Raw genomic sequence first — 25,421 nt, 5'->3', positions numbered from 1 at the left:
TTTAATGACTGATTTGAAGTTGAAGTTATACCAATGTAATTTTTTCTTGAGACCTTTTATTTGATACGGTCAGGGTGGACAGAGTACGTGAAACCAACTAGATCTGATTTCATCCATTCAATTTAATCCGGGGTCGGGTCGCGTCGCAGGGGCAGCAGATTTAGCAGGGATGTCCAGACTTCCTTCTCCCCAGCCACTTCAACCAGCTCCCCTGTTGGGATCCCAAGGTGTCCCCAGGCCAGGCGAGAGACATAGTCTCTCCAGTGTGTAGTGGTGCCTAACGGCGGTGGGACATGCCCGGAACACCTCTGCAGGAAGGTGTCCAGGAGGCATCCGGACCAGATGTCCGAGCCACTTCAGCTGGCTCCTCTCAATGCAACACGCAACTCTAAGAGAGAGCCCGGACACCCAGCGGAGGAAACTCATTTTGGCCGCTTGTATCAGGGATCTTGTTCTTTCAGTCAGGACCCACAGCTCGTGACCATAGGTGAGGGTAGGAACATAGATCGACTGGTAAACTGAGAGCTTCACCTTTTGGCTCAGCTCCTTTTTCACCACAACGGACTGGTGCATAGTCCACATCACTGCATGGCTGCACCGATCTGCCTATCGATCTCCTGCTCCCTCCTGCCCTCACTTGTGAACCAGACCCTAAGATACTTAAACTCCTCACTTGGAGGCAGAATCTCATCTGGACCCAGAGAGGGCACGCCACTCTTTTCCGACTGAGGACCATGGTCTCGGATTTGGAGGTGCGGATCCTCATACCGACCGCTTCACACTCTACTGCGAACCGCTCCAGTGAGAGTTGGAGATCGTGGCTTGATGAAGCCAACAGCATCACATTATCCGCAAAAAGCAGAAATGCAATGCTGTTCCCACCAAATCAGAGCCCCTCAACACTTCGGTTGTGCCTATAAATTCTGTCCATAAAAGTTATGAACAGAATCGGTGACAAAGGGCAACCTTGGAGGAGTCCAACCCTCACTGGGAACGAATCCAACTTAGTGCAGACCAAACTGACGCCGGTCATTCCGGGTATCGGACATCTCTTACCTAGGGGCTCGGTACCCCAAAGCACCTCCACAGGACTCCCCGAGGGACACGGTCGAAATCCACAAAACACATGTAGACCGATTGGGTGAACTCCCATGGACCCTTGAGGACCCTGCCAACGGTGTAGAGCTGATACACTGTTCCACGGCCGGGACAAAAACCACACTGCTCCTCCAGACTTTACCAGGGAGGTTGAATACTGTGATACCTCTATAGTTGGAGCACACCCTCCTGTCCCCCTTAGGATATTAAAAAACAAAAAAGATCTGATTTCAACTGACGATAACCTAAAATGAAGACGGCTCCCCTCCTATGTTAAGCACAAAAATACCCGGTGTGCTTCCAAAAGTTTTCTTTGTTTTTTTGTCTTATCTTTGTTGTTATCATTTCTTGATTATGGTTTTCTAAAAAAGAAAATGGATGTATGCCAATGCAGATGCACTGTTGCTAGTAAGGGCAAAATAAATATTTTTTAAAAAGTGGGATCAACTGCTGAAGTGTTTCCAAAGATGTAACTTAGGTGAAAATTAAATACACTGAAGAATCATCACCGAGTATAAACTCTTGGCACGACCAACATTTTCAGGAAATACACACATCTCAGTGCTTAGCTAATTTACCGCCAAGGAATATGCTTTGCTTCCACTATTTTCAATGGGATAACATGTAAATCAGAAAGAATCTCAAGAGTCCAAGCAAGTGTCCTAGAAAGGATTGTCTTCCTTTCTACTTTGAGTTATGCTACGTGGTCAGTGTTACATTGATAAAAGAACAAATGCAATGGTATTTGGAGCGCTTCCATCATATTGTTCTATATACACAGTTTGTAAGTTTAATTGTAAACATAACTTACCTCGACAAACATTGCCGTTGTCTGGTTCAAAGCCCGACTTGCAAGTACAGCTGCCAATTGGAACCATCCACTCCCCGTCTCCATTACAGTAAAGCTTTATTGGAACATCCACTTCCTCCGAGTTTGAAATGCAAACCCCCCTGGCAATAACCAAGGAGGTGCTTTCAGCGCCAGTCATCGTCTCTGGAAAGACTGCAAAGTTTTGGACCACGCTTGGGCACTTCTTATAAAACACCCTGACAGACAGCAAAGACATGCAAGCTCCGTAATCCTGGAAGGCCAAATAGAAGCCGTTTTTCGAAAGCGGCCCAAAGCTGCGGACTTCAGTGTTGACCTTCATGAGACGTCCTCCAAAGTCTACTTGTGAGAAGCTTTCATCTGCAGCTATAGTGTCCACCTTGAGGTAGGGCGCCTCCATCCAGAAAGCAGTTCCTTTGGTGGCAATGACAGCATCGGACTCATAGTAGTAAAGGTTGAACGTCTCCTTGCAGGAGCCGGGTACGTTGGGGATCGAGCTGCAGTCGCGAACTGTGAAGCGGATCTCCACATAGATGCGCTGTGCTCCTCTCCGGTTGATGAAGGTGGTGAGAAGCCAGTTGTTTTGGCTCGACTCAAAAACATTACACACCTGGTACGTCCTGATGGTATTCAGGTTCTCATCGTAGCCACTTACTTCCTCCCACTAAGGATATAAGAACAAAAAATATACACAACAAATTTAGTTATTGTTGTCAAGTTATGTCATCAATTTTCAGCAATGTAACACTTAGGGAGGACTTCTTAACTAAACTATCTAATAACAAACCTCAACTAGGCCTGCAAATAGGACTGAACAGACCCCCCTCGCAATTTGTTGCAACTCAGACGGCACACAGCTCAGGGTGGTGGCAGATCTCCCCCTCTCACCATGTCATGAGAAAGTAACCTATGCTGAAAACTCTTTTTTTGTGTGTGTTGAACCTCTTTTGTGTTGTGCGCATGGCTGACAGAGATGTTTTTGTATAACCTGAGATGAGCAATACATTCAAACACCTAGGTGAAAAAAAACCCTAATGAAAAGGGTCCTACAAAAAAGGAGGTGCTACTAAGCTGTGCAGCCACGCCTTTCTTCAAAACCAAAATTCTAATTGTGCCAAATTTCGTTGCTCTTTAAGCTATCGAAGTGCCTGATGAAATCTATTTCCATTTATTGGTGAACAAATGGTCGTCATGGCAGCAAACAGAGACATATGGACATGGGCCTTAAAATGTAGTTTTACAAAAGGTCTTGTGACTACCTTGACCAACCTAATATGAACAAGACATGTATAAGTTTAATGCAGTACTTCTCAAATATTGGGGCGCGCCCCCCCAGGGGGGAGCAGAGCGATGCCAGGGGGGGCGCGAGTGACCTCGGGGAACATGCTTTCTTTTTTTTTTTTGCCGTACTAGAATAATGTGTACTTGCACATCCACTCCGTGGGTGGCAGTGGCGCTCTCATTTTCAATGTGCGTGCAGTATTTTAGAAGTAAGCAAGAGCACACGGAAGAGACTCATGCAGAGCTGGACTCACGCAGCGACCCACTGTCTTCTTCGGTTCTCAAGTGTCCGGCCGAGAAGTGCCGTTTTCGGCTTGGGATCGTCACGACCACCGCCCTCACCTACGGTTCTCCCTCGGCCGCCGAGAATGCGCTTTTTCGGGCCGTTTGCCTTTGACTTTTAATATAGTGGGAAATGAGGAAAGACCACTGTTTACTGAGTCTAAAAATGATTATAGCGGAGAAGCCAAATCAGTTAAGACGCCACTTAAAGACATTAGACCTCAATCTCATTGATAAGCCGCTTGATTGTTTTTCAGCGAAAATGTGCCGAATATTGCCAATTGTCACAATCGTCCCGCTTTGTCAGTGTTATATCAGTAAACCAGTGAGCACTGTGGTGAATCAGCGAAAATAAAAACTTTCCTTCTGTCCAAAGACTTTTTTCCCCCCTTCTATTCAGTTTTGTTTTTTTCGGTCAAATTTTTTGGCATGTTGTCCTGAAGAGTAAATGTTTCTAATCAATTTGAATTTGTTATTATTTACTGATTTTATTACATTTTATTTTTTAGTATGAAATGGTCAAAAATGTACCTTGAGTGTATTTTTACAGTTTGGAAAAAAAGGACACAATGTTAGGCAGAGGCGTACTTATAATAGTAATATAGACGAATGATACTATTTACAGTGGCGGCAGAGAGTTGGGGGGGGCGCGAAACATTTACGTCTTCCTTGGGGGGGCGTAACAGAAAATAATTGAGAAGCACTGGTTTAATGAGTTACTTTCTGTTGCCACTAGTTGACAGTGTAGGGTTGATGCTAAAGACCACTACAGGACGCTAGAGGGGACCAATCGCAACAAGCACAGGAAGTTTGGCGCAGATATTTTGTATATCAGTTATGAATGTTCAAAATTGAAAAAATGGTGACGGTCATGTTCAATTTCCTGATTGGACTAGTTTTACTTCAACGAAACCTCGATATTTTTCATCAGGCACTTACACACATGTCTTCAGGCTCCCCAGATGCAGGTTTGAGGTCAATTGATTTTTTTTCCCTTGGAAGAGGAGCCTGTCTAGTTAAAAAAAATAATAAAAAAATAAAAAAAATAAGGGTGTTTCCTGTTTCCAGCAGGGGGCGCCAGGAATAATGGGTGATATTTTAATGCCGTCATTTTCAGGCTGGGATACCTCTCACACATGTCAGATATGAAAAAGTCTGTACCTTTGCTCATGGAGTTATTAGTCATTTGCTGAATTTAGTGTGTTGCCAAAAAATTGCCGACTTTGGCACCCCGCCCAAGTCAAGCCAATGAATGAAAACCATTTTGATTACTTAAGATCTCATATGTCTCATGAACAGTGTCACCAATTTTGAGGAAGATCCAACCAAGTGTCTAGGCGCCATTGTCTCAAATGTGCGCCCTGTAAATCGACTAAAATTATATCTTTTTTGCGCATTCAATTCAAAATACACAATTTCCTGTTGGGTTTGGTAAATGGGTCCACGAGACTTTTTGGAGCAGTTTTGCACAAGCTATCGACTTCCCAATTTTCATTGCTCTACGTTGAAAAAACCTAATAGGGTAGTCTTTTTTAAAAATTCAAGGGAGCGCTGTTGACCCCTTTTGGGTTTTCTCAAGGCCACAAAATGATCAAAATTTACACCAAGCTGCATGTATATGCACATTTTGGCAGATTTTCGAACGTATTAAGGCTTCTAAATTGTCCATTTTCATTTGCCCTGAAAAATAAAAATATCATAATAATCATTTGCATTACAATAGGGTTCTCGCACCACTTGGTATTCAAGCCCTAAATATTTGGGAGTCCTACTTAATAATGGCGATGAAAAGTGCTGGACACTCAGGTGTTGCATTATAGAAGGTGGTCCATAACAAATTCAAAATTAGGTGTTACTGAATTACAATTAGACACCGACATGGCAGCATGGAATACATTTGCATGAAGATAGAAGTGAAGCATAATGTAGGCCTTTTCCTTGCAGGTGTGACCCAGAAAGCGTGTTGGGTGAGCAACAGCAGCTCCCTTGGGGGTATCCAATGAGTGCACAAAATCATGATGAAAATGTGCCATTAACATTTGGAATCTTTGCAAATCAAGGAGACAAATCACTGCAATAAAAGGGCTGCTTGGTTTTAAAAAGGCAGTGGGAATTGTCTTTTAAGGTCAAAGAAGAGACAATTCTAGAACGTTAATGTCATCTGTATATTGATTTGATTGGTTGAAAAGGTGACCAAATGCTGTTTTATTGTTAGTATTATTATTACTACATTTTTTTTTTTTTTTGTAGAAATACTTTTGGCCTCACCAGTGAAACACTTTTTCAGGGGTGGGGGAAATATTAATCTGGCCCACCAGTATCAATAATCTAAACACCCATAGGCAAGGAAGACTTAATGAGGTCTGCAGTGGATCGAGTTGGTCTCAAATCGTCTTATGTTTTTCGTGTGCATTGTATGTTCCCTGGTCCTTCCTCCGCATGACCTTTGCAACTCCAACGGTAAAGCCTGCCCAAATGGCCTGTTTAAGACATGAAGGTATTTTGCTAATCAACACACATAAATTTATCAGATGTGAAAGGGCTATGGAGAAATATGAATGACCTTAAAGTTACTGTGAGTCAAAATGAGGTATGTCCAAGGAGGTTACCAGGCCAACCAGAGGCTTTAAATTTTGTAACTGTGAGTGAAAAAGCTATTGAGGGATGCACATTTCTAACGTGAAGAAAAAAAGCAGAGGCAACTTAGATCTCCGTTATTGAAGCACGAAGACAGAAAAAAATGCATGGATTAAAATATCCTCATGGTGACATTGGGCCTTTTCAAATGTCTACCAAAATCAGATATGAATTTCTCTGCTGAAGAAGAAAAAGTTTCTCTTTTCACAGCTTCTTTAATTAACTTAATTAACAGGAAATGACGACATACACTTCAGGAACAAAAAGAAAGCCATCACCACTTAAGTTAAATATATTAAGTAAAGTTAAATGCTGGCCGGCCAGGACAAATGTCCTCGAGTACCCCAGGTGGCTTCGAGAAGATCTGCCTCGACCTTTGAAAGCATACGCTTTTTTGTTATTCCAAATGCAAATAGGCAGGCCCTAATATTATAACCCATAAAGTGACTCACAAGGAAGTGGAATTTTACTCGCAGCTATGCTATGTTCTCTGGTTTGACCTTGCTTCAGAGAAGCTGATAGTTGTACTCTTATCTTGTCCAATTATAGTCAGTAGGAAGACAAAAATATCGAAATGAATATTTAAAGTAAAAAGAACAAAAGCATTGGAAAAGTAATTCTATATTGCCAATATGCATTCACCTAAACAACACTCCCTCAGTGTTAAACAAAACACCTACGGAAAAAAAATAAAACTAGGGTCGTAGCCGGGGGGGTCACTAGATCTCATACAATACTGGGGCAAAGTGGGGCATTTGCGAAAGCAAAATAATGTTTACCACCTATCTACCGTCAAAATTCAGAAATAGTGCTTTGAACTATATATTATCAAACCAAAAGTTTCTGTATAAAAAAGTGATGTTTTGTTTTGTTTTTCAGCCAACAGTATTCGAAATCAAAATTGTGACACCCCTTGTTGATAGTCAATTAACCCCTGCTCATTTTCATCAATTTCCATCTCTCCTTCACCTCTTCCTACACTCTGCTGCTCTACTTTATCTGGACAGAAATTGGGATCTATCACTATAACTTTTATGCAATTAGTGTTTCTCAACTGGTAGCTTGTGACCTAAAAGAGGTTTATTTTGCCTAGGTGGGTTACCTAGCTTACCTCTTCCATTCCTCTTTTCTGATTTATCCTTGCTGCGAGCAAATAACTTTCTAATATCCATTTACAAGAGTAATGCTGTTTGAGTCAAATAGGAAAAAATAATACCCCTAGTTACAGATTAGAGGGACTTCAGAAACAAAATGCTTGTAAAACAGCGGAAAATTATGATGAGCACACGTACAAAATTGTTAGAGGTTATATCCCCAAGATAGACAATTAATTCATACAGATTGATTCTATTCATTTTGGTCATATAACAAAATAGCGATAAATATCAATATTGATACAATTCAAATACCACATATTATGTTAACACAATATTAGCCAAAGCTCTTGAGTGAGTGCCTCTCACTCAAACCACATTTGATTGTCATTGTATTCATAGTCAGTTAACAGACAGCAGCTAATCTGCTACTTCAATTTGCGACCAGAGTAGTTTACCACAGTTAGCTGCCTGATATGTGAAGACTGAAGTCGAACCATTTAAATTGATAATTCATGGGAATAGGCGCCCAAACAAACATCAACACAGAAATAAAAACCAACAACAAGGATTTGCAGTTTATCTGGCACTAATCTGTAAAGCAGGTGGGAAGATGTCACTTGCACGATCGACTATGTGTTGTTGGAGTAATCGAAAAATTAATTCTCTATCACATGGTGTTTTTAAAAAGTGGCAGTTACTAAACTTGTGATGTATCGTTGGAGCATTAAAATAGGCTACTCTTTTTTCAAGCAACAATGTTTTTATCCTACATTACGACTTTACAACACATCAGAATGATTTTCAGATTTCCCGACACACACATGAACGCAGCATATCTGCCGAAAGTGCTTCGCGGAAGTATCAACTCATATGCCTCACAGCCAAAGTTGTGCGTAAATTACCATATTAAGGAGCCATGTGCAGATTGTGTATATGGATTGAATAGAGTAATATGACCACAATAATTAGGCATATTCTGTAGATTATGCTATGTAGACTTAGGCTACGTCTACACTAGGACGGATGATTTTCTCCAGGGTATTTTGCAGACTATTCTTATACCTGTCCACACTTCATTTTAGGTGCGTTTAGGGGCCTCCCCACTTCTGCAAGGTACGCCTGCATTTACGCAAACTACGCATGCGTAAAAAGGAGAAGCCTCATGTGTTCCATCGGCCGCGCGGTTTACCTTTGAACCGGAATCTCATTCCTCGCCCGCGGCAAATTTCGAAATTACTACACATTCTAGACTGTCATTATTTTGTGATCACCGTTTTTTCCGTGATCGCAATCGAACGCATCATGCAGGAGCGAAAGTGGAAGGAAGAGCACGCTCGGCTTGTACGAGCAGGAGCCGAGTTGTGATTGAAATAAATCTTAATAATACAACGAAAGCCTGACATCATTACTTGGGATGTTACAATCGATGCTCAGTTCCGCTCTCACCACTTGGAAAATAAAAAATAGAAGCATATGTTGTGACGCTGGGTTTATTTCGTGGAAGCTGCAACCAGGCTGCTTGTAGATAAAAGTGGCAATCCTGGTAGTGCGACAGTTTTGACAGGCTGTCTTGAAAAAAAAAAAAAAAAAATGATCGCGCGCCTCTTTGACTGAGGGAACCACGCAGGTTACTTTTCGGGGTTTAATTTTCCTCTATGCATTTTTATATACAGTACTTATGTTCGGTCGGCATTGAGTTGGGAGTGGCCAGCCCCACAGCTGGCTGATGTGAGACAACTGAGGACACAACCTCTGTAAAAAATGCTCAACTCCACCTCATCCGCGATAGGAGGACCCCAAATGGGGACTGAATTGTAACATATTACTGAGATGTAGTTTGAAGGTTCAAGAAAAATGTGTGGAAAAGAAAAGAGCAGGAGTGCCACATCGTGATCGTCCGCCTCCATTGTTTACATGCTGTCATGCCGTACTAAAAACAGCGAAGGCATGACGTCACTTCCTGAATATCCCAATGTTGTACGGAGCCAGCAGTCCATATTAGGCGGCGCGTAGGCGGCGGGTAACATTACCCGCCTACGCCTACGTTATCCGTCTTACAACTAATCCGGATAATAGGCATACTAGTGTGGCCGACATGCCGTATAGTCCAACTAATTACACGTTTAAGGCCATTATCCGTCCTAGTGTAGACGTAGCCTTACACCGCTGGCCAAAAGTATTGGCACCCCTGCAATTCTGTCAGATAATGCTCAATTTCTCCCAGAAAATGATTGCAATTACAAATGCTTTGGTAGTAATATCTTCATTTATTTAGCTTGAAACGAAAAAACTCAAAAGAGGATAAAAAAAAATTAAATCATTATCATTTTACACAAAACTCCAAAAATGGGCCTGACAAAAGTATTGGTATCCTCAGCCTAATAAAACCGAGCACAACCTTTAGACAAAATAACTGCGAACAACCACTTCCTGTATCCATCCATGAGATTCCTACAATGCTGTGCTGGAATTTTAGACCACTTTTCTTTGGCCAACTGCTCCAGGTCTCTGAGGGTGCCTTCTCCAAACTGCCATTTTCAGATCTCTCCACAGGTGTTCAATGGGATTCAGGTCTGGACTCATTGCTGGCCACTTTAGAAGTCTTCAGTCTTATTTTTCTATCAACCACAACAGTTCTTTTGGCTTAAAATACAGCAGTTTATTTTAAAGAGGGGTACAAGAGCAGAAACTGTTTTTTCAGTCTTGTCTGTGTTTTCCGCCATTAATGGATTTGAAAGCTCCAATCTAAAGATGGATATTAGCCTGTGGTCAACACATTTGCCAATCTGCATGGTGAGTGATTCATCATATTCTTCCGTGACTTTAACATAATCAATAAAGTGAATAAAATTTCTATCCTTGGGCATTTTTGAATATGTTCTAATTAATCGTAGCTTCGCCATTAGGGTACAAATTGCACCTAAACTTGCTTGATAAGTGCAAAAACTGATCCCAAACAAGAGGCATTCCTTGTCTGTTACAGACTCTTTCTTGCTGAAATAAATTGGAATTGGGTACTTGCAACATAATGTAAATCCAGCCCCAAAAGAGCATGAACTTACAGAAGTAGTGAGAAGAAAAAAGTTACACCAAGGGTGTTATAAAGGATTTTACAGAAATTTAAAGTGCAAATTAAGGATTCATCCACCCCCTATTGCTTCTTCCTCTGAACTCATGCTGCTCTTATGTCTTCACCCCCTCCTCTCCTCGCTCTGTAATGACCATTCATCAGCGTTACAGGAACCTGTCGCTTTTAGCACTGCCTGTTCATTAATATAGCCGGCCCCCGGGCTTCTCTGCACCCGTCTGCTCCAGTCGAGGAGGGGGTCGTCACCGCCTCCCGTCTAGCCAAATGACCACAATCTTTCACAACGGAGAGGAACCTGAGGCGTCTGCGATAATGCCTATCTCAATTCTGTCCAGGAAGTTATTGGGCCATGAAATAATGAACGAGATAGATATTTGGTGTCCCCATTGTGTCAACAGACTTGAATAATATATGAGTTATCATTCTCAAAGAGGATTCAAACTTGTTCTCTTTTGGTTTTGTAAGTTTGTGGTCATATTCTGTTATCTGGGCATGTTCGAGATGTGTTGTTAGGCCTATTGTGATAACAAATGTTAGTAGGTGATATATTGTCTCATAAATTGTTGCCGATATGAGATATTATTGTCAATTTTTTTAAAAAACTAATTCAATCACGAATGCAGTGACAATACATCCTAATAAATCCCCCGTTCAAATGCAATATTCTTAAATAAAACACAAACTACATTAATAATTATAAATATTGAAAAAAAACAATGCATTTTGCGTCATTTTAAATCTAGTTAAGCGCAGAATATGAAATAGGTGAGAAACCATTGTAATTTTTGTTGTCTGCCAATTAGAGACAATTATTATAAGTGTTAATTTGATCCAAAATGACTGTCATTTTGTCCTACAAAGTGCGCATGTTAATACATTTGATGCCAAATTATTATCATTTAAAATCTATTCTATGAGAGGTTACCTCCAGAAATCTTCACGTGACATGCTTTTATCTTGAAATGTTCACCGGAAGCACGTTTGCGAAGTCGCTAACTGTACGCTTGACACTCAGGGGAAAAAAAACAAAGTTCACTTCGCTTTTTGTCATGCATGTGGTGTCAGTAAAAGATTTTTTTTTTCTTGTGTCCGCATTGTTTGCAAATGCTGTAATCCGGCGAGTTTTCATGTTTGAGTGTCACCTTTTAACCGCAATTTTGCTGTTTGGAGAAGGCTGCCAATGTTTTATAGCAGGCTAAAATGGTTAGTCCATTCTTTTTTCCATTAGCCTCAACGTAGCAATGCTAACGTTTTACAGTGTTTAAAGTGCCTATGACAGCACAAAGCATATTTATTTCATATTTCACGCGATACTGTATGCCCCTGAATGAAATGGACCGCTTAAGTGTGTGTGTCGACGTATTTATTGCAAAACAACTGCGGATTCAGCTGATTTTGCAGATTATTTCATTTATTTTTCGCATCACGCCAGCCCAATGTGCTGCAGGCTTTTATTCCTGCACAAGGGAGAGGCGTGTGAGCCTTTATGGGTTTCAAAAAGTTCACGTTCACCGCGGATAATGGCCAAAACAAGTCCGACAACTATGGAACCACTGGACCGATGAGGAATAAACTACGTGTTTTGTATTAATGTATTTTTCGGACTATAAGTCGCAGTTTCTTTCATAGTTTGGCTGGGGGTGCAACTTATACTCTGGAGCGACTTATATGTTATATAATTTCACATGTTATTTTGGTGTTTTGGAGTGACACTGATGGTTTGGTAAACTTGTTAGCATGGTATTTATGCTATAGTTATCTGAATAACTCTTAATAGCTATGTTACGTTAACATACCGGCCACGTTCGCATTTCGTTGTTAATGCATCATGTAACATTATCATACTGTACACTTATTCAGCATGTTGTTCTCTATTGTATTTTTATTTTCAATTGCCTTTATAGATGACATATCTGTTCTATGTGTCGGATTTTATCCAGTAAATTTCCCCCAAAAATGCGACTTATACTCCGGTGCGACTTATATATGTGTTTTTCCTCTTCGTTGGGCATTTTATTGCTGGTGGGACTTATACTCAGGTGCGATTTATAGTCCGAAAAATGCGGTATGTCAAATACTGGGATCATGGCACACATTTTAATAAGGAGGTGGCTTGCCTTTTGTGGATGACAATGCTACTTGCCCACTGAGAAGGTCACTCGGTCGACGACCGACCACTTCCACCCTCTCGGTCCTATTTGCGTGCCCGCCCAGAATGCACTTTCCTCGGCTTGGCCACGAGCAGCTCCCCCCCACTCCGACGTCGGCCGGTTTGTCCACCGAGAATGGGCTATTTTCAGCATTCATTCCCGGCAAGGAGCACTGCCAGCACGAGGGAGAAAGTCAACCTCTGCTGCCACCTGCTGTCAACACTGTTGTTGTCCAACATACCCCCTAACATGCATTGCAGCACTACAAATGTAAATAACAATCAAAATTCATGTTCTGTGCTAATTATTGCTTCAGTTACTGTTCCAGTTGTTTCATTAATTGCTAGTTATGGTATTTGGTAACACGTTTTTTGACAGTGGCACCATAAGACTGTCATTAGACAATAATATATTGATATGACATTGTCATGAGCATTAATGAATGCTTATAACAGATGTCATTTAGTGTTATAAGGCAAATTATCTCACTTTTGAATGGATGTAAAAGATCCGAGGTGGACATAAATGGAGTTAGTGACATACTTTGCTGGATGACACTTAATGACATCCGTCAAAAGCATTCAGTAATGCCCATGATAGTGTCATGTCATAATTATGAAAGTCTTATGGCGCCGCAGTCAAATAAATCGTTGCCTATTAACCCAAATAAATTAATAAAAAAAAGGCGCACTGGACGATAAGCTGCAGGATTCAAAATGAAGGAAAAAAGTAGCGGCTTATAGTTCTAAAATTACGCAGCAGCCATATATTTTTTGAAGGTTCCTCCTATACAACATGTCTTGACTGGATCTTTCCCAGATTGATATGTTGAACATATTTGGAGTGTGCGAGGATATACTGTAAGTGTGGCTGTTGTGTGTGACATTGCAGCAGTGCTATTTGATGGACAGTAAATGAGGAGGTTATATATTCACTCAATGCTTAATGTTTCACTTAATGATCAGCCACACCCAGTGGGTGATTGGGGGGGTGGAGTAGCTCGGGAGTAATTAAAGACCAGCCCACTTCATAGACGGTGTTGGAAGCCATCCAACTGGCAACACGAGTACCTGTATCAGTACTTTGTTGAAAAAAAACCCCCAAAAAACAGCATTTATGTTGTTTTGGACGATAAATCATATACTAAACAATAATCCGAGCCGAGAAATCGCCGAGAGTAAAATAATGACAACAGTATACTGTTTTTAATGCAAACAGGTATAGCAAAAATGCACAGTTTTGAGTGTGGGAGTAGTCGGAGAGGTCTATTACTAATATTCATTCAACCTTGGCCAGAACCTTTTCAGATTTGTGGATTTACAATGTCACAAAAATGAGAACTGTAACCTACCATCTACTATAACGACATATTGTCATGGGGAATCAAATAATATTGTACTGACATCACAGCACACATAACGTACATGTAGATGGAGCGGTTTAAAGATCAGGCGACTTTTATTTCCTTTATTTAATGATGAAAATGGTGGCATTATATATTTTAGAGTGTTAGAGTGTATTTTAGAGAGTGTTTATAAGAGTTGGGAAACAACGCGAGCACACGGAAGTCAAGTGCCTTGCCGCTCGGTCGGAATGCATTTACATCGATGCTTGGATTACGCAGGTGCACGAATTTCAGGGTCCTTTCATTTGCCCACGAGAACACGAACGGCGCTTGACCGTAGTCATTAATTCCTACTTATTTTTCCATTGAAATACTTGTTTTTCCTGTGTACGTGTAAAATATGTAGGGTCGCAGTTCGCCAATGTTTAGTGACACCAAACCCTACTTATTTTAGGAATTATGCCCCTACTTATTTCTCCCAACACCGGCCCACCAGCACACCGGGGAAATCCCCGGTATCCCTGTATCCCAGTCTGCCCTTGATGAACCCTTGCTGAGTTAGAGAGGTAAGAGGTGGAGTAAGGAAAAAGAGTGATGATTAGAAGAAAAATAGGTGTGTGAACAGAAACTAAGGGGACGGTTAGAATGAATCAGTAATTTATTCAAACTGATGCTTCCCTATCTCCAGAGCATCAGTCCACTACCATCAAGCAATCAATATACTCCCTTCATAAAGGCCGGTCATCACATTGATTGCCTGCCATTACTCTCAAAGGAAAAAAATAACAGAGAAGACTTAAACGACCACAAGGCATGAATACCTACATATACTAAAATATATAAAATATGTCTACATTAGGGCTGCCAAACGATTAAAATTTTTAATCGAGTTAATTACAGCTTAAAAATTAATTAATCGTAATTAATCGAAATTAATCGCAATTCAAACCATCTCTAAAATATGCCATATTTTTCTGTAAATTCTTGTTGGAATGGAAAGATAAGACGGATATATTCATTCAACATACTGTACATAAGTACTGTGTTTGTTTATTATTAACAATAAACCCACAAGACGGCATTAACATTAACATTCTTTCTGTGAAAGGGATCCACGGATAGAAATACTTTTAATTCGTAAAAGATAAATGTGAGTACAAGTTATAGTAATTTTGATAGTTTGTATATTGTGACTAAATATTGCCATCTAGTGTATTTTTTTAGCTAAACTTAATGTTTGAATAGTGTATTATTTTGCATAGCTATTTTGACTGGGAATGCCAGATCTCTTTGCACTGAGCGCTTTTCTTTTTGTGAACATTATTTTGAGAGATAGGAATATTATTTTTGTTGTGCTTTCACTAAATGATACTGTAGCGATTTAAATGTTCTTAACTGCCCAAATGCATGATGGGAATTTGAGCAACCATGAGTCACAGTGGTTGCTGCAAAGGAGATATGTTCTCTGCGTTGAGTCCAATACATGGTGTTAAGTAAATGATCATCTCTAGTTATACATCCCAATGTTGCTTGTCACAATAGTTATAACAATTGTGGAAGAGATGCTACTGCGTAACCCATTAAATAGCGCGGCTCCAATAAATGTCTGCGTTGCCAATTCATCTTGCTAGGAAATTGGTAGTGCTATGGGCACCATTGGACCAGTGAATCATGTTGGCTCATTGTCGTCAGATGGCTCGGTTCGTCCGATTACCTCCTGAGGGAGATGGCGGCGAACATATAAACACCGAGAGGCGTTAGATGGCATATTGTGAATACTTTTATTAACAAAACAAAAGCATGTGGGGAACACAGCACTCGGGCCTGCGCTAACTGCGCACTTTCTCTACTCTCGCGCTCCCTCTCTTGCTCGACCACTTTCTTCCTCACTGCTCAATCTGATAATGCCGGTCACATTGAAAATAACAGCGGCCCCCTTGGCGGGTGCCTGTAACACCTGCGTCCACTCCACTTGCTTGTCTCTGCCCTTAGCTCTCAATATACTTCAAACGGCGCCATTGTAGTCTGTTCGCGGCAACGCTTGAGTGGGTTGTTCCGCGCATGCGTTAATTGCGTTAAATATTTTAACGTGATTAATTTGAAAAATTATTACCGCCCGTTAACGTGTTAATTTTGACAGCCCTAGTATACATATATACAGTGTATCACCAAAGTGAGTACACCCCACACATTTTTGCAGATATTCAAGTATATACAGTATTTGCATGGGACAATACTGACAAAATACCACTTTGACACAATGAAAAGTATTCTGTGTGCAGCTGATAAAATACAGTTACATTTGGGCAAATAAGTACGGTATTTAGTCAACCACTAATTGTGCAAGTTCTCCCACTTGAAAAAATTAGAGAGGCCTGTAATTGTCAACATGGGTAAACCTCAACCATGAGAGAAAGAATGTGGGGGGGGAAAAAACAGAAAATCACATTGTTTGATTATTAAATAATTTATTTGCAAATCATGGTGGAAAATAAGTATTTGGTAAATACCAAAACTTCATCTCAATACTTTGTGATGTACCCTTTTGTTGGCAATAAGGGAGGCCAAACGTTTTCTGTAACTCTTCACAAACGTTTCACACACTGTTGTTGGTATTTGGCCCATTCCTCCATGCAGATCTCCTCTAGAGCAGTGATGTTTTGGGCTGTCGTTGGGCAACACAGACTTTCAACTACCTCTACAGATTTTCTATAGGGGTTGACATCTGGAGATTGGCTAGGCCACTCCAGGAACTTGAAATGTTTCTTACCAAGCCACTCCTTTGTTGCCCTGGCTGTGTGTTTGGGATCATTGTCATGCTGAAAGACCCAGCCACGTCTCATCTTCAATGCCCTTGCTGATGAAAGGAGATTTTTGCTCAAAATCTCTCAATACATGGCGCCATTCATTCTTTCCTTTACACAGATCAGACGTCCTGGTCCCTTTGCAGAAAAACAGCCCCAAAGCATGATGTTTCCACCCCCATGCTTCACAGTGGGTATGGTGTTCTTCGGAGGCAATTCAGTATTCTTTCTCCTCCAAACACGAGAACCTGTGTTTCTACCAAAAAGTTCTATTTTGGTTTCATCTGACCATAACACATTCTCCCAGTCCTCTTCTGGATCATCCAAATGCTCTCTAGCGAACCGCAGACAAGCCTGGACGTGGACTGGCTTCAGCAGGGGGACACGTCTGGCAGTGCAGGATTTGAGTATCTGGCGGCGCATTGTGTTACTGATAGTAGCCTTTGTTACTGTGGTCCCAGCTCTCTGTAGGTCATTCACTAGGTCCCCCCGTGTGGTTCTGGGATTTTTGCTCACCGTTCTTGTTATCATTTTGACGCCATGGGGTGAGATCTTGCATGGAGCCCCAGATGGAGGGAGATTATCAGTGGTCTTGTATGTCTTCCATTTTCTAATAATTGCTCCCACAGTTGATTTCTTTACACCAAGCGTTTTAACTATTGCAAATTCAGTCTTCCCAGTCTGGTGCAAGTCTACAATTTTGTCTCTGGAGTCCTTCGACAGCTCTTTGGTCTTGGCCATAGTGGAGTTTGGAGTGTGACTGACTGAGCTTGTGGTCAGGTGTCTTTTATACCGCTAATGAGTTAAAACAGGTGCCATTAATACAGGTAACGAGAGGAGCCTCGTTAGACCTCGTTAGAAGAAGTTAGACCTCTTTGACAGCCAGAAATGTTGCTGGTTTGTAGGTGACCACATACTTATTTTCCACCCTAATTTGGGAATAAATTCTTTAAAAATCAAACAATGTGATTTTCTGTTTTTTTTCTCCCACATTATGTCTCTCATGGTTGAGGTTTACCCATGTTGACAATTACCGGCCTGTCTAATCTTTTCAAGTAGAACTTGCACATTTGGTGGTTGACTAAATAATTATTTGCCCCACTGTAATTTATTTTCCCCTCAAAATAACTCAAATATAGCCATTAATATCTAAACCCCTGGCAACAAAAGTGAGTATACCCATTAGAAAATACATCCCTAAATGTCCAGATTGAGTACTGCTTGTCATTTTCCCTCCAAAATGTCATGTGACTCGTTAGTGTTACTAGGTCCAGGTTGTCATAGGGAGCAGGTGAGTTCAAATTTGTAGTGCAGCTCTCAAACTCTCTCATACTGGTCACTGAAAGTTCCAACATGGCACCACACGCAAAGAACTCTCTGAGGATCTTGAGAGAGTTGTGCTCCATGAAAATGGCCAAGGCTACAAGAAGATTGACAACACCCTGGAACTGAGCTGCAGCACAGTGGCTAAGCTCATCCAGCATTTTAAAAGAGCAGGGTCCACTCAGAATTGGCCTCGAGTTGGTCGTCCAAAAAGCTGAGCGCACATGCTAAGCGTTACATCCAAATGCCTTCTTTGAAAAATTGTCGCAGGAGTGCTGTCAGCATTGCTGCAGAGATTGAAGAGGTAGGGGGTCAGCCTGTTAGTGCTCAGACCATACGCCGCACTCTACATCAAATTGGTGTGCATTGCTGTCACCCCAGGAGGGGTACACAAGAAAGCCCGCAAACAGTTTGCTGAAGACATGTCAACAAAGCACATGGATTACTGGAACCATGTCCTATGGTCTGATAAGACAAAGATGAATTTGTTTGGTTCCGATGGTCTCAAGCTTGTGTGGCGGCGACCAGGTGAGGAGTACAAAGATAAGTGTGGCATGCCTATAGTCAAGCATGGTGGTGGGAATGTCATGGTCTGGGGCTGTATGAGTGCTGCAGGTGTTGGAGAGTTATATTCCGTTAAGGGAAACATGAACTCCAACATGTACTGTGAAATACTGCAGCAGAGCATGATCCCCTCCCGCCAGAAACTGGGTCGCAGGCAGGGCAGTGTTCCAGCATGACAATGACCCCAAACACACCTCCAAGATGACCACTGCTTTACTAAAGAGGCTGAGGGTAAAGGTGATGGACTGGCCAAGCATGTCTCCAGACTCTCCAGAACCCAATAGAAGATCTTTGGGGGATCCTCAAGCGGAAGGTGGAGGTGTGCAAAGTCTCAAATATCCGGCAGCTCCGCAATGTCTTAATGGTAGAGCATTCCAGTGGCAATCTGTGAAGCTCTGGTCAACTCCATGACCAGGAGAGTAAAGGCAGTTCTGGATAATGGTGGTGGCTACAAAAAATATTGACAGTTGATATGTTGTATGTTAATATTGACCATTTTCACTAAGGGGTGTACTCACTTTTGTTGCCAGGGGTTTAGTTATTAATGGCTATATTTGAGTTATTCTGAGGGGAAAACAAATTAACTCTATTATATAAGCTGCACACAGACTACTTTTCATGGGGTCAAAGTGTCATTTTGTCAGTGTTGGCCCATGAAAAGATATACTTAAATATCTGCAGAAATGCGAGGGGTGGACTCACTTTTGTGATACACTGTAAATACCTATACATATAAACTGCTCACATAAATTAAAGGAACACTTTGTTCCTTTAATTTTTCTTTACCCTCACCGGCTTTGTCAATTTTTCAATGAACCGAAAAAACGAGTCTGAGCAGACCAATCACAGTCCATTTGCATCACGTCACCATGTGTTGACGTGAAGCCCAGTCAGGAATCTATGGAGGTGCACGTCAGGCTATGGCGGAGGGTCGTAAATCGGGTATGCCTTGACGGCGCAAGTCTGCCGCAGAACTCGGCCTTAAGATCTCAGGAGGACAGTGAATCATATGCAAAGACCTGCAGATAGGGATTGTACATGCTGCTGGAAAATATTCTTTGTGTATGGGGAGTTCACCGCTGACAGTAATCATAATTCACATAACTTTTTTTACCCTCAAACATTCCCACAACGTGCCAGAATAATGGGGTTATTTGCATTTCATCCTTTAGGTCATATCCTGGAAGTCAATAAAGCACATTAAGCAAAGGCTGAGTTCTTATGATTACAAAGCGCCGCCTCATTTGCTCATATTTCCTCACAAGCATTGAGGCACATGCTCATAGTCCTTTTGTAAGTGCACACAGACACTTGCACAGACAAGCACAGTACAGCGAGTAAAATATGTGGCGCCATGATTGCTATTATCATTTCTGATCAGCTATGTTATTAAACGAGGCCTGCTGTCAGGCTAGTTGCATGGGAATGATTACTTTGCAGTGGCATCGGAGCCCTAGTTCCGCATGGCTGAGTCTGATGGATGGAAAGGAAATGGTGGTGTCTGAAAAATTCCCAGTCCCGCCAGATACCAGCCACTCCATAATTATAGTCTCGCAGTTTGATGAGGCTCAAATTGAACTCTGGCCATCTGTCTGTCAGCGTTAGGACAAACGTAACAGAAAATATACAGGGTTTAGGTCCCCTACTATGTGTTTTCCCACTTTCCCAAACACAATTTTACCATAGTAATGCTAATGAAGGCTCTAATGAGTGGTTGCTGAGTATGCAAGTTGGTGAAAGCATTTTTTTCCACGTTTATTACTCTCAATAGGTATGAGTTTTGTGAATTAGAATTAAAATCAAAGTTAAGAAAGGCTAGTTCCCTTATGAACTCAACTCTATTGATGTGTTTCATTGGCAAAAATAAGTGCTATCCAAATCAGTAAAGTACCATCTGACATCACAACGGGACGTTAAGTCAGGTCAATCGTATCAAATTTTATTGCAATCTTATGATTGTGTGAATCCAGAGAGTGAGGCTTTAAATTACAGTGTTGTAAAATTTGATCATAAAATGTAATGAGAGCAAAGCAATAATTTGGCAAAAAAGATAATGGCACAACGTCGCTGGTAGCTGCCACGATATTCTCTGATGTAATAACCTGCAAGAGAGCTCTAATTTCATTTTTTTTCTAAGAGTGGATTTAGCATGACAAAGATATTTCTCAGCATCAGCGTTATTTTAGTGAACGATGACGAAAATATTTTGTCTCCGGACAACTTTACCATGACGATGACGTGGCGATAACGAGCTTAAAACGTGTCTTGAGAGACTAAAACATAACGAGATGGATGCCAGTTATCGTCTGATGAGATGAGAAAGAGATGAAAATTTAGTTTCCGTCATAAGTTCACAAAGTCTGACATTTTCTGATTGTATGTGTAGTTATGCACACATCATATTAATCATCATGTGACTTGCTGACTCCACCCCACACACTCACCGGCCGGTGATTAAGCTTGTGTCCACTCCAGGCTCCTTTTGTGAAACACTTTTGTCAGGTGTTGCTTGGTAAGTTTTGTTTTCTTATCTTGGCTAGTTATGACATGTTGCTTTATAACATTAAAAGTCTGTGCTGAGGGATCATCACACACTAAAAGCAACGATCATGTGCTCGTCTGTCAAGGTTCATTTGAAATTGTAGGAAACCTTTATTTATTTATTTACTCATAGACTAAAACTTTTGAAGTTTACAGACGGAAAATATTTTGAGTAATTGTCTATGTAAGTAATTGACTAAAACTAGACGAAAATGTGTCTGTTTTCTTTGAATAAACTAGACAAAGACAAACACATTTTGAAATGACTAAAATATGACGAATAACTAATAAGTATTTTTATCCAAAAGACAAAGATGAAAATTAAAAGTGGTGCCAAAAACAACACTGCTCGGTATAACATGCACGTGACAACTTTCAAATGTATTCGTGTACATATCTATCTAAAAATGAATGTAGTTACAGTGGCATGAAAAAGTATCTGAACCTTTTGGAAATTCTCTCATTTCTGCATAAAATCACCATCAAAGGTGATCGGATCTTTCTCAAAATCACACAGATGCAAAAACAGTGTCCGCTTTAACTAAAACCACCCATCAATTTATATGTTTTCATATTTAATAAGGATAAGATGCAAAAAACTGACAGAAGGGGGAAAAACAAGTAAGTGAACCCTCTGCTTAAGAAGACTTAAAGAGCAAGTGAAACCAATTTTTACCAAACAATTTGAGTCAGGTGTGTGCCCAAACACTGATGAGTGGTTTAAAGCTGCCCTGCCCACTATAGAACACACACCTGGTAAGAATTGTCTTGATGAGAAGCTTTGTCTGAAGTGCATCAAGAGCTGAAGACAAGAGTCTGAAGACCTGCGATCAAGGATTGTTGATTTGTATAAAGCTGGGAAAGGATACAAAACCATCTCCAAAAGTATTGATGTTCATCATTTGACAGTCAGATAAGTTGTCTACAAATGGAGAGAGTTTGGCACTGTTGCTTTTCTCCCAAGGAGTGGCCGTCCACCAAAGATGACGCCAAGAGTTCAGCAGTGAATACTCAGAGAGGTAAAAAAGAATCCTGGAGTGTCTGCTAAAGACTTACAGAAATCACTGGCACAGTCCAATATCTCTGTGCATACATCAACTAAAACTATGGCCAAGAATGGTGTTCATGGGAGGACCTCACGGAGGAAGCCACTGCTGTTTAAAAAAGAAAAACATCGTTGCTCGTTTAATGTTCGCAAAAAGGCACTTGGACACGCCACTGCAATTTTGGCAAAATATTTTGTGGACTGATGGAACCAATGTTGAATTGTTTGGGAGTAACACACAACGTCATGTGTGGAGGAAAAATGGAGCAGCTAACCAAAATCAACACCTCTTCCTCACCGTGAAGCATGGTTGAGGGAGCATCATGACTTGGGGCTATTTTGCTGCCTCAGGGCCTGGACAACTTGCAATCATTAATCGAAAACCTGAGTCCGTCTGTCAGACAGTTGAAGCTAAAAAGAGGAAGGATGCTGCAACAAGACAATGATCCAAAACAGAAGTAAATCAACTTCAGAATGGTTTCAGGAGAACAAAATACACATTTTGGAGGGTCCAAGTCAAAGTCCAGACTTGAACCCCATTGAGATGCTGTGGCATGTCCTAAAGACAGTGATTCATCCAGACATCCCACAAATCTGACTGAACTACAGCAGTTTTGTAGAGAAGAATGGGCCAAGATTAGTCCTGATCAATGTGCCAGACTGATCTGCAGCTAGAGGAAGGGTCTAGTTGAAGTTATTGCTACCAAAGTGAGGCCACAACATATTAAATGTGATGGTTCACTTACTTATTTTCCCCACTTTCTTCATTGTTTGCATACTAGCCTCATTAAGATGTGAAAACCCATAAATGTTAGGGTGGTTTTAGTTAAAGCAGACACTGTTTTTTCATCTGTGTGATTTTGACAAAGATCAGATCACATTTGATGGTGATTTCATTCAAAAATTTGAGAAATTCCAAAGCTGTATGTGACTGAATTTCAGAGTGATCTTTTGTACAAGCCTCCCATTATTTATTTATTTTTATTTATTTTACAGCCACTTAATTACTATGACTAGTGCCATTACCTTAGTCCAAGTGGGTAACAAAGAAACGCTGCAGGAATAAAGGAAGTGACAAAATGTAAAGGGGAAATTCATGTGCATATTTAAATAAGATGCTGTGGGCTGCTTGTCATCTTACATCCCATTTAGGGAGATTGGGTTAACAGGTGACAGAAGAAAGCTATTTTATTTGAGCTTTTAGATAGAAATGGACCTATTATCCTGTGTGTCTAAGTGTGTGGGTTTTTGTGTAGCATGACCTTTGACAAGCCTCTCCTCAGACATATACACAGGAGGGGTTGGGTGGTATGTAAGAGCATGCATGCGTGCAAATAGGTGAATAGCTTTGACCCAGGCAACCTGCAGTATGTAATAGAGGGAAAAATATACAAAATCTGTTATGAAGCTGGGTGGGGAAAAAAGATGAGAGGATTTATTGCAAGACCACTCCTTCATACTCTAGGGAGTCATACAATATCATATTTTATTCATCCCTGGACTACATTCATCCAATAGAATTTGTACATGTTAATCACAGGGATGACATCCACAGGAAGGACATCAATATTTGATAGGAAAGTAGTCGAGGCATACAGAGCACAGTGTCGAGTCATCAAGCACACTATACAGTATCACTATTGTACAAACAGCACCAGTGGACACATCTGCAAATTATACGAGAAATCTTTACGTGTTTAGACAATAAAAATCAGCATCCAAACACGTAAAGCCGCAAATTTGTTGAGATTGGAGCCTTTCATTTCTAAACAACATATTACAAACTCTATCTTCATGCCAGGCATAGATGTCTTTGTAAGAGCTTGGAGCAATTTAAACTGCCCGACTACTCACACTCAATAACCGTGAAGGCGAAATGAAAATGGTTTCCCACTGGTCTGACAATGTCTGGGTTGTATTTGTGAGAAGAAGCACGCTCACATTGAATTTCCTTTTAACTTGAACACATCCCTGAAGAGTTAAAAATGTAAGAATTTAGGAACATGCACTTCCATCTTGATAAAACGTACTGTAGAATGTGGAATGCTTCAAAGGGTTTAGTTCAGTGGCGGCGCAAATGTGAAAAAGACCCGGGTGCGTCAAGTAGCAACGGGCTCCCCCTCATTCACCCATGAGAGGGGCGCATGACTCACGGAACCTTAGTGCTCCTCAGATGACAATAAGAGCAAGGGAAGGGGGAATGTGATTTCGACTACGCCGGAGTCTCATCTGCCATTTTTTCTTCAGTCGTTTTTTTTTAAGTCACGTAAACAGTACCTTATTGTACCCCACAGTATCTTATTTTTTACTTTATTTTATTAAAATGACTGTTCTGCTCTTTGACGAAATGTGTATTTATTATAATGTTGAATTTTGCTTAGTGATTGATTCTTTTTTTTGCGCAGGAAGCTAGTACTTCCGCTAGGCCTGTCGCGATAACAAATTTTAGTGGGCGATAAATTCTCTCATAAATTATTGCGATATGCATTATTATTGCACCTCCATCCCATTTTTTTTAACCAATTTACAATACTAAAGTGACAATACAGTATATTTTAATAGATCAAGTACACCCATTTAAATGCAATAAATGTTTACTTTCAACACTTTTCAAGAAATCACCACTAAAAACAATAGTCATGCCTCTTTTAAGTAAAAGACAACAATATTAATACCGCACAGCAACACAGAATAAATGTCTTTTTTAAGAAAAAATTAACTTGCACTTCATTAACTTAAGCACTTAGGCACAGAGGTATAAAGTTGTAGTAACACAAACAATTGCACTTCAACAACAACAGAGAAAAATAGAGTAATTTAGTAGCAGTAACAAATATTTGGCTTCAATAAGTATTGGACAACATTAAACAGAGGTAAAACGATCTCATTTTTTGAGCAATGTAGCGGCCTACACTTTCCGTGAGGGAACGCCATTTTGCAAGGTCTCGTATGTCTCACATCAAGCGAACACCTCTGTAATTGTTGACTGATGTGACAATAGTGGTAGTGTGCAATATGAAACAAAAATAAAAATTTTAAAATAATATGAATTTATTGGTAATATTGCCACATATAACCTAGTGCAATTAAAGAACAATCAATATCTTCAGCTACATCATGATTACTAAAATTTAATAGTGACTTTTTTTTTTTTTTAATAATTGTATGTAGCACTTTTGGCAATTTCTATCATATCTTTTGATGGCTGCACTTCATGGCACTTTAGCTCGCAATTCATTTACACTTGAAGGTAGTTCGTTAGTGTGTCCAATTATAAATTAAAAAGATCAATTGATAAAATTAACTTACCGATACAATCTTTGAGTCAGGGAACATT

General features: G+C 40.6%; 1 protein-coding gene across 2 annotated transcripts in view; it reads right to left on the bottom strand.

Moving 5' to 3' along the window:
- LOC130929707 (ephrin type-B receptor 1-B) overlaps window positions 1-25,421 on the bottom strand; it is a 423,699-nt gene that overhangs the window by 272,284 nt on the left and 125,994 nt on the right. For both annotated transcript variants that reach the window (XM_057857112.1, XM_057857113.1), the window contains exon 3: window positions 1,910-2,591. In XM_057857112.1, coding sequence (XP_057713095.1) covers window positions 1,910-2,591 — 682 coding nt within the window. The remainder of the gene's footprint in view (window positions 1-1,909; window positions 2,592-25,421) is intronic.

This window comes from Corythoichthys intestinalis, chromosome 14 (genome assembly GCF_030265065.1).
Source record: "Corythoichthys intestinalis isolate RoL2023-P3 chromosome 14, ASM3026506v1, whole genome shotgun sequence".
In the NCBI taxonomy this organism is placed as follows: domain Eukaryota; kingdom Metazoa; phylum Chordata; class Actinopteri; order Syngnathiformes; family Syngnathidae; genus Corythoichthys; species Corythoichthys intestinalis.
The sequence above is the reverse complement of the archived record's forward strand: the minus strand, read 5'-3'. Positions and strand labels throughout refer to the sequence as shown.